Source organism: Pipistrellus kuhlii, unplaced genomic scaffold (genome assembly GCF_014108245.1).
Source record: "Pipistrellus kuhlii isolate mPipKuh1 unplaced genomic scaffold, mPipKuh1.p scaffold_m20_p_4, whole genome shotgun sequence".
Lineage (NCBI taxonomy): Eukaryota > Metazoa > Chordata > Mammalia > Chiroptera > Vespertilionidae > Pipistrellus > Pipistrellus kuhlii.
In genome coordinates this window covers 1,510,473-1,520,000 of record NW_023425540.1, presented here as the reverse complement: position 1 = coordinate 1,520,000, position 9,528 = coordinate 1,510,473, and the positions used below count along the sequence as shown (strand labels likewise).

The 9,528-nt window shown below is 62.9% G+C and overlaps 1 protein-coding gene across 1 annotated transcript in view; it reads left to right on the top strand.

The window, feature by feature from the left end:
• Positions 1-9,528, top strand: part of ITGA2 (integrin subunit alpha 2) — a 64,636-nt gene that overhangs the window by 53,645 nt on the left and 1,463 nt on the right. Inside the window, exons 23-30 of the mRNA XM_036409570.2 lie at positions 980-1,072; positions 2,406-2,482; positions 2,561-2,644; positions 3,849-3,948; positions 5,162-5,272; positions 6,232-6,336; positions 7,657-7,770; positions 7,954-8,043. Of these exons, the coding sequence (XP_036265463.2) occupies positions 980-1,072; positions 2,406-2,482; positions 2,561-2,644; positions 3,849-3,948; positions 5,162-5,272; positions 6,232-6,336; positions 7,657-7,770; positions 7,954-8,043 (774 nt within the window). The remainder of the gene's footprint in view (positions 1-979; positions 1,073-2,405; positions 2,483-2,560; positions 2,645-3,848; positions 3,949-5,161; positions 5,273-6,231; positions 6,337-7,656; positions 7,771-7,953; positions 8,044-9,528) is intronic.

Here is a 9,528-nt window from a genome sequence, read left to right as displayed (position 1 = left end):
GATCACTTCTCTGCCCTCAGCCCCATCCCGAAGCCTGTCCTCCGAGTGAGGAAAACTGACCACCATGGGCACCGTCAGGCCTGACTGCGTGGCTCCCCGCTAGCTCACCCCGTGAGCACCTGGCCTGGCTCTGCGTCTGGCCGGGCGGGCCGGCCTCTCGGGCGGTCAGTGTTTCCTTCGCCCTGAGACCTGCCCCCGGGCCAGGTCCTCGGCCCCGGGAGCTCGGATGCTCCGGGCGGCACTTGCTCCGAGAAGCCAGTCCCGCAGCTGGGCCGGGCGGGCGGCTGCCAGGGGCCGCATTCCGGCGCGGCCAGTTCATCGCCGGCTTGATGACTATCCCAGGAGCGCACTTGACCGCGAACGCCCCGGCCCTCGGCCCCGCGCAGGGAGGGGACCGGAGCGGGGAGAGCTCAGACTCTCCGGGCCGCTGCCTGTGACGAGAGAATGGGAACCGGTCCCACCCAGCTCGGGGCAGTGCGAGCTTGACAGACGTAGCGTCCTAAACCGCTCTGACGGGTGTTTGGCTTTCCTGGGCAAAGGGACAGCTTATTCTGAAAAGGAAAACTAAACACCAGTCTTGGCGTTATTTAAAGAATATTCATAAACACCAACATACGGTTTTGTCTTCTTCTTGTGAAACCACACACTTCAACTGTATCAGAGAAAGGCTTGTTTCTAAGACAGCATCCCATATGGGATTGCAATTACTTAGTGCTTCTGAAGTGTGAGCGCCAATAAACCAGCTCTGGGGGGAAATTCGAGCGCCTGGCCGCCCGGTGGCTGTGGCTGGTCCTGCTCAGCCACGAACACAGCGCCGTGGCCGCCGGGGAAGACGGAGGTGACGTCCTGGGGACGGAGGGGACCTGAGTGTGCACCAGCCTTCCCTCCACGGTGCCCTGCGCGTGTGCGTCACTCAGCACGGGCGTGCTGCACACACACGGTGCACGCTCACTGCTCACGTGTCCTGGGTCTCGTTTAGGTGGACGGGACAGAAGTGACGTGCCAGGTGGCTGCCTCTCAGAAGTCCGTGGCCTGCGACGTGGGGTACCCCGCCCTGAAGCCAGCGCAGCAGGTACAGGTGGCATTTCAGCCGAGACCCCCCAGCCCCCCAGCTCTGGTCCGGTCCACCCACGGCCGCCCTCCCACAGCCACCCACGGCCGCCCTCCTTGGGTGCCACCCATGGCCGCCCTCCCACAGGCCACCCACGGCCGCCCTCCCACAGCCACCCATGGCCGCCCTCCCACAGCCACCCACGGCCGCCCTCCTTGGGTGCCACCTGTCACAGGCATCGCAGAGCCGCCGCCTCCCGTTTACTGAGAGGACGTGCTTACAGTCTGAGTGTCCTCCTGAAGTTACTGATGAAAGTGAGCCCTCGCTGCCTGGCTCAGTGGACAGAGTGTCCAGGTTTGGTTCTGGTCAAGAGCACGTACCTCAGTTACAGGCTCGATCCTTGGCCCTAGTCGGGGCACCTGCAGGAGGCAACCGATTGATGTGTCTCTCTCATCCCTAATGTCTGTCTGTCTGTCTCTATATATCTATATATCTATATCTATATCTATATCTATATCTATCTATATATATCTATGTCTATTATATATCTATATCTATATCTATATCTATATCTACAATATATCTATATCTACATATCTATATCTATTATATATCTATATCTATATCTATATCTATATCTATATCTATATGTCTTTCTCTATATCTCTCGCTCTCTCCCTTCCTCCCTCTCCCTTCTCAGAAATCAAGAAATACATATATTTTTAAAAATATGATTTTGCCCTAGCTGGTTTGGCTCAGTGGATAGAACATCAGCCTGCAGACTGAAGGGTCCCAGGTTCAATTCCAGCAAAGGGCACATGGCTCGGTTGCGGGCTCAATCCCCAGTAGGGGGCGTGCAGGAGGCAGCCAATCAATGATTCTCTCTCATCATTGATGTTTCTACCTCTCTCCCTCTTCTTTCTTCTCTGAAATCAATAATGTATATATTAAAAAGTATGATTTCCCCCATGCAGGGCATCCCAAACAGCACACAGGGCCTGGAAAGTTATTTTTTCCAAATATGTTGACCAACAGTCGGTCTAAGTGCGCTGCTCAGGGCCCCGTGGTCCCTCGTTAACCCTGATGAGCGCGTTTCCCATCAGCACAAGCTCCATCCCCACAGCGTGTGCTGCAGGGGGACCGACCTGCTTGGCTGAGAGCTGAGCCTTCTAACCCTGAGGGCGGGGCAGGCCGCACACGGCGGGCCGGCAGCCACACATCTGCACACGTGGGCGCTCGCGGTCCACGCCATCCAGAATCCCGCTGTGGGGAGGCCACTCTCCGGGGGAACTTGGTGTTCACGTTGGCTGAGCACGGAGCCTCGTACACTGACGCGTTCTAATTTTGTTCGTAGGTGACGTTTACTATTAACTTCGACTTCAACCTTCAAAACCTTCAGAACCAGGCCTCTGTCAGCTTCCGAGCCTCAAGGTAAAGCATAAGGGAAGTCAGGCCTGGGTGGCTTCTCTGACGTTTCTCTCCAGTAACTTCCCAACACTCGGTCCCTAGCGAAAGCGAGGAAGCCAACGAGGCGGACAACGCGGCCAGCTTTGCCCTCCGGCTGCGGTACGACGCCGAGATCCACATCACCAGGTAGGGGCCGTGCCCACACTCTGGGTACAGCACGCTGGACCCCCAAATCCCCCGATGCGCATCCTTTCTGGTGTTTGTGTGTAAATATGTTTACTGATTTCAGAGAGGAAGGGAGAGGGGAAGAGAGAGAAACATCGAGGATGAGAGAATCAGGGATCGCTGCCTCCTGCACGCCCCCCACTGGGGACCGAGGCCACAACCCAGCCATGTGCCCTGACCTGGAATGGATTGTGACCTCCTGGTTCACAGGATGCTCAACCCCTGAGCCACGCCAGTCAATAGACTCGCCACGACTATTGAAGACTCCCCCTGATGGGCTTTCCTTTTGAGAATTTGGGGGGAGAGGGGAATGATTTTTTAAAGGAGGCATGAAAAAAAGGGGAGAGGGAGTATTTTCAATCAGAAGGACAAAAGCAGTTGCAGAAAACGTCGCTGCGGTTCTTTAGGACAAATCATCAGCGCCCCGTCGTTAGGGTGGATGGCCTGGCGGGAAAGACTATTGCTTCCCAGTCTCCTACGCCCTCCCCGGCCCTCCCCCAGCGGAGCCACCGGCTCGGAGTCCGGCCTCGGAGTGAGGGGGACGGAGGACAGCCCATCCCGTCTGGCTGGGCTGTCAGGTCCCCCTGCTGTGGTCAGGGCTGCTGTCTGCGAACCCCCAGAGGCGGCCCCGGCCCGGAGGTTGTGTCTGACAGCCTCTGGGTCTGCCTCTGCAGGCGGCGCTGTCACAGGGACACAGGCTGACCGGCCGCTCTGGCCGAAAGCAGGGAGTGGCCAGAACCAGAGGGAGGGAGGGGGGATGGGGCACCGGGGACTGAATGTGCCAGATGGAGCTCCGGCCAGCCCATCGCTGTGCTCGGCCATGCCCAGGGGCGACCCTCCGGCCCATCGATCCCTCTTCCCGCACCGAGGACAGGTTTTCACGCGTGCCACACAGCCGCGCGGCCGCGGTCTCCGGGAGAGCCTGCGCTTGGTTAGAAAGGTGCTGCCGGGGATAACAGCTCAGACTCCCGCAGAGAGGCCGCCCAGGACGGCTCGGAAGGGACGCGGCAGCTCAGACATGGCCGCGGCCCGTGGGCCCCTCGGGAGCTCTGTGTCCATTAGCGTTCTGTCCCCAAACGCCCGCGGTCTGGCTGTCACCTGAGCGGGAAGACACGTCCGTGAGCGGAGCACGGAGCCTAACCCCTGCTCTGCCCGTCCCTGGCAGGTCCACCAGCGTCCACTTCTTCGAAGTCTCCACGGGGCCTGCTCCGTCCACAGTGCGCAGCCTGGAGGACATCGGGCCCAAGTTCGCCTTCTCCGTGAAGGTGGGTGAGCCGGCCCGGAGGCGGGCAGTCGGGGAAGGGGAGGGGGAGGGGAGGGAGGAGGAGAAGTGAGATGTCCTAGGGGCTCTCACACTGGACTGGACCCCAGGTCACCCAGGGGCTTGTTACAATGTGGTCACTGGGCTCCCTCCTCGGAGCTTCCGACCTAGGGTGGGCCTGAAACGGCAATTCTAGCAAGTTCCCTTCCAGGTCGCGGAATGCTGCTGGTCCAGCTGCTGCACCGGAGAGTCACTGAGCTGACCATGGGGGGGACAGGGGGGGGCGGTAAACAGCGGGCACTGTGCACGGTGCCGTGTCCTGGGTGAGGGCGGAGGGGCGAATTTTGGAAGAAGGTTTTCAATATCAGTGATTAGAGAATGCTGATAGGAGGGAATTAGAGAATGCTGATAGCATCTGGGATGGCAGCCGCTGGCGTCTCTGAGGACTCGCCATCTGTGTGTGCACAGCCGTGTGCTGTAGTCGTGCTGGGCAGTAGCTGGAATAGGTGTAAGTCCAGTTCCGTCCGCCGGTAGGAGCAGTTACTGACCTGCGGGTTGAGATCAGTTACACAGGGAAGTAACTCACTGAGCAGCTGTCTGTGCTGTGACGGTGCGGACAGGGTGGGAAGTGAGAGCGCTCTCCCTCTGCCTGTGTCTGTGCAGTTTCCTTCCGTTCATTTCTTCCTAACTCAGTGGTCGGCAAACTGTGGCTCTCGAACCACATGCGGCTCTTTGGCTCCTTGAGCGTGGCTCTTCCACAAAACACCACGGCCTGGGCGAGTCTATGTTGAAGAAGTGGCGTCAGAAGAAGTTTAAGTTTAAAAAATGTGGCTCTCCAAAGAAATGTCAATCGTTGTGCTGTTGGTATTTGTCTCTGTGGACTGATGAGCTTGCCGACCGCTGTCCAAACCCATTGCATGATTGCCGCGTGCAATCGGGTGATTCCTGAAGCGAGTGTGAGAGCCTTGGCGTGCGGTGCAGGTGCCGGAGTGCAGGCAGGATGTGCGGCATCGGCCACGACCTCCTCAGTGAGACATGTGGGCCATGTAGCAGCGCAGAAGAACATGCTGGGGGCGGAGTCTGTGTCGGCCTGCGGGCCCCGTGCCTGAGCCACGTGGACCCGTTCAGTCCTGGAGCAGAGACCAGGCCGTGGGTCTGGCCACGCGGCCGCTCCCCACCCGGAGGCCAGAGCGAAACCGTGTCCTCCGTGCCTGCAGGTGACCACGGGGAGCGTCCCCGTGAGCATGGCCTGCGTCACCATCCGCATCCCCCAGCTCACCGAGGACAAGAGCCCGCTCCTGTACCTGACGGGCGTGCACCCGGACAAGGTGAGGGGCCGTGCCCAGAGCAGCGGGCACCTCCGTGCGGGCCCCGCCGGGTGGGCGGAAGGTAGCCCATCGCGAATCAACAGCGGGCCCGGTGGTAAGACAGCGAATGTCAGTGTGGACGGCGAGGCTCTGCCTGAGGCCTCCTGGGCAGGGGGAGGTCCCTGTCCACAGAGGTCAGCTGGCGGGGGCGGGGGAGGTCGAACCCCCCAGGAAACGAGTTGCCTGCAGGCCCTGTGAGCAGCCAGCCTGCACCTGTCAGCCTGGCCCCGCCCCCTCGGCCCCGGCCGCTCCGGCCGTCCCTGCACCATGTCCTGGGTGAGCGATGCCCGGGCCCGGGCGCCAGAGTGAGCGTCCGTGGCTCGGCCGCGGCACCTGCTGGCGTTAAGGCGCGGTGGTCCTCACCGCCGGGCTGAGGGCGAGACTCAGGTGGACACGGCCAGCGCCAGGGAGCTATTCGTTGCGCTGATGACGACAGGAAGTCAAAACCCTAAAATGCTCCACAGCTGAAGATCCTGCTTTTTTGTTTTTTGTTTGTTTGTTTTAAATATATTTTTATTGTTTTAAGAGAGGGAGAGAGAGAAGCATCCATGATGAGAGGGAATCATGGATCAGCTGCCTCCTGCACGCCCCCTACTGGGGATGGAGCCACAACCTGGGCCTGTGCCCTGACCGGGAATCGAACCCTGGCCTCCTGGTTCATGGGTCGCTGCTCAACCACTGAGCCACGCCGGCCAGGCCACTCAGCCTGTCGTTGGGAATTTGTCTCCTCCCCAGTGGGCTCTGGGCCCAGCAGCCCCGCCCAGTCCCGCAGGCCCGTTTGCTCTCAGGGTGAGGTTAGCGAGGCTGAGAAGCGGGCCCAGGGGGCAGCGAGGCCGGCCTGCCCCCACCCAGCCCGACGTGTGACAGCGGGATGCCTAAGAGGCTGCAGGCCTCCCTGCCTGACGCGCTGCCCCCTGCAGGCCGGCGACATCAGCTGCCAGGCCGATGTGGACCCGCTGAAGATCGGACAGACGCCGGCTTCTGTGTCCTTCAAGAGCCAGGACTTCCGGCACCTCAAGGACCTGGTGAGGAAGGCGGGGCAGTTCCCTCGGGATTTCCTGCTAGAGTCTCCCGGAAATGAAGCATCTCCCCTTCCCCACAACCTCACTGAGTGTCATAGATCCCCCTGTGCCTGAAATCTGTGGCCGTGGCGTGTGTGGCTGTGGCATGTGTGGCCGTGGCGTGTGTGGCCGTGGCGTGTGTGGCCGTGGCGTGTGTGGCCGTGGCGTGTGTGGCCGTGGCGTGTGTGGCCGTGGCGTGTGTGGCTGTGGCGTGTGTGGCCGTGGCGTGTGTGGCTGTGGCGTGTGTGGCCGTGGCGTGTGTGGCCGTGGCGTGTGTGGCTGTGGCGTGTGTGGCCGTGGCGTGTGTGGCCGTGGCGTGTGTGGCCGTGGCCTCTGTGGCTGTGGCGTCTGTGGCTGTGGCGTGTGTGGCTGTGGCGTGTGTGGCTGTGGCGTGTGTGGCTGTGGCTGTGACGTCTGTGGCTGTGGCGTGTGTGGCTGTGGCGTCTGTGGCTGTGGCGTGTGTGGCTGTGGCATGTGTGGCTGTGGCGTCTGTGACATGTGTGGCCGTGGCGTGTGTGGCTGTGGCGTGTGTGGCCGTGGCGTGTGTGGCCGTGGCGTGTGTGGCCGTGGCGTGTGTGGCCGTGGCCTCTGTGGCTGTGGCGTCTGTGGCTGTGGCGTGTGTGGCTGTGGCGTGTGTGGCTGTGGCGTGTGTGGCTGTGGCGTGTGTGGCCGTGGCGTGTGTGGCCGTGGCGTGTGTGGCCGTGGCGTGTGTGGCCGTGGCGTGTGTGGCCGTGGCCTCTGTGGCTGTGGCGTCTGTGGCTGTGGCGTGTGTGGCTGTGGCGTGTGTGGCTGTGGCGTGTGTGGCCGTGGCGTGTGTGGCCGTGGCGTGTGGCCGTGGCGTGTGTGGCCGTGGCGTGTGTGGCCGTGGCGTGTGTGGCCGTGGCGTGTGTGGCCGTGGCGTGTGTGGCTGTGGCGTGTGTGGCTGTGGCATGTGTGGCTGTGGTGTCTGTGGCTGTGGTGTCTGTGGCTGTGGCGTCTGTGGCCGTGGCGTCTGTGGCCGTGGCGTGTGTGGCTGTGGCGTGTGTGGCCGTGGCGTGTGTGGCCGTGGCGTGTGTGGCCGTGGCGTGTGTGGCCGTGGCGTGTGTGGCTGTGGCGTCTGTGGCTGTGGCGTGTGTGGCTGTGGCGTGTGTGGCCGTGGCGTGTGTGGCTGTGACGTCGGTGGCTGTGGCGTGTGTGGCTGTGGCGTGTGTGGCTGTGGCGTGTGTGGCTGTGGCGTGTGTGGCTGTGGCGTGGGCCGTTCCTCGGAAAGCCCGCACTCACCCTCTCCCCCCCCCGCGGCTGAAGAACTGCGGGACCGCCGTCTGCGGGAACGTCACCTGCTGGCTGCGGGACCTGCAGGTGCGGGCCGAGTACTTCCTGAACGTGTCCACGCGCATCTGGAACGGCACCTTCGCCGCCGTGAGTATCCGCGGTGACGGGCTGGTCAGCGCCACCCCCGTGGGAGTCCGGGCACGTGGGTGGGCGGGACACCGAGTGTCTGGGGTCTTCAGAATGTCACGCTCTGAGGCTGATGAGCGACCAAGGCCACGCTCTGTGGTGTCCTCCTGCCGGGATGCACCATCTCCTCTTCTCGCCCTGCAGGCGGCCTTCCAGACGGTGCAGCTCACGGCCTCCGCCGAGGTCGACACCTACAACCCGCAGGTCTTTGTGATCCCGGAGAGCACGGTCACGGTGAGCGCCCTCCCGGCCGGGTGGGGCCGGCGGCCCTCGGAGCCTGAGAGCGGGGGGTGGGGGGAGCTCACCGGACTCCGGAACCCGGGGTCCCGCACGGTGACCCCACGAGGGTGCAGCCCAGGGCGCCGCCTGCTCGGCCGTCTCGGGGCCGGGCCAGGCCGGGGAAGTGAGGCTCCGCGGACACCCGCTCTCCGGCTCAGCCACCGGAGCACTTCGAAGAGAAGGGCCGCGTGCGGGAACAGGCGTGTACCGGGGGCTGCCCGTCTGTGGTGCTCCTCAGGCCGGACGCTGCCCCTCTGTGCATGTCTGATCCTCAGGCCGGACGGCCGGACACTCAGAGGCGCCGGTGGGCGGAAAGGGTTCCGTGGAGCACGTGCTTTGGGAAGCCCAGGCGGCTGGCGGAGCGGCAGGCGCTGCCCCGGAGCCACGCTGGGAGAGGTGCCACCTGTGCCGGCTGCACCTGTGCCGGCTGCACCTGTGCCCGCTGCACCTGTGCCGGCTGCACCTGTGCCGGCTGCACCTGTGCCGGCTGTACCTGTGCCCGCTGCACCTGTGCCGGCTGTACCTGTGCCGGCTGTACCTGTGCCTGCTGCACCTGTGCCGGCTGCACCTGTGCCGGCTGCACCTGTGCCCGCTGCACCTGTGCCGGCTGCACCTGTGCCGGCTGCACCTGTGCCGGCTGCACCTGTGCCCGCTGCACCTGTGCCCGCTGCACCTGTGCCGGCTGCACCTGTGCCCGCTGCACCTGTGCCCGCTGCACCTGTGCCCGCTGCACCTGTGCCCGCTGCACCTGTGCCCGCTGCACCTGTGCCTGCTGCACCTGTGCCCGCTGCACCTGTGCCCGCTGCACCTGTGCCCGCTGCACCTGTGCCGGCTATACCTGTGCCCGCTGCACCTGTGCCGGCTATACCTGTGCCCGCTGCACCTGTGCCGGCTGCACCTGGGCCCGCTGCACCTGGGCCCGCTGCACCTGTGCCCGCTGCACCTGTGCCCGCTGCAGCGCCGCGGCCGTGACCTCGGCCTCTCATGCTTGTCCCAGAAAAGTGCATTCTGTGTGTGGACCGTGTGCGCCCTCCCCCAGGGACCGCCCCCTCCTGTGGCCAGGCGGAGCGTGGGAAATCCGAAGTAGAACCCCAGGAACGTCCTCTCAGCCTCACAGGGCTGGGTCCTAGGCTGGGACCTCAGCTCGGCATTTGGGGGGAAGAGGGGGAGGAGGGGCCTGGGGGTAGTTTTTAAAGTTCATTTTAGAAACATGGAGTGTTCAGCCAGTGCCTGGCCCTTTGCAGAAGTTTTGGTTTTGTATGTGTTGTGGTGTGTGTGTGTGTGTGTGTGTGTGTGTGTGTGAGTGTGTGTGTGTGGTGTGTGTGTATGTGTGTGTGGGGTGTGTGTGTGTGTGTGTGTGAGTGTGTGTGTCTTGTGTGTGTGTGTGGTGTGTGTGTGTGGGGTGTGTGTGTGTGTGTGTGTGTGTGAGTGTGTGTGTGT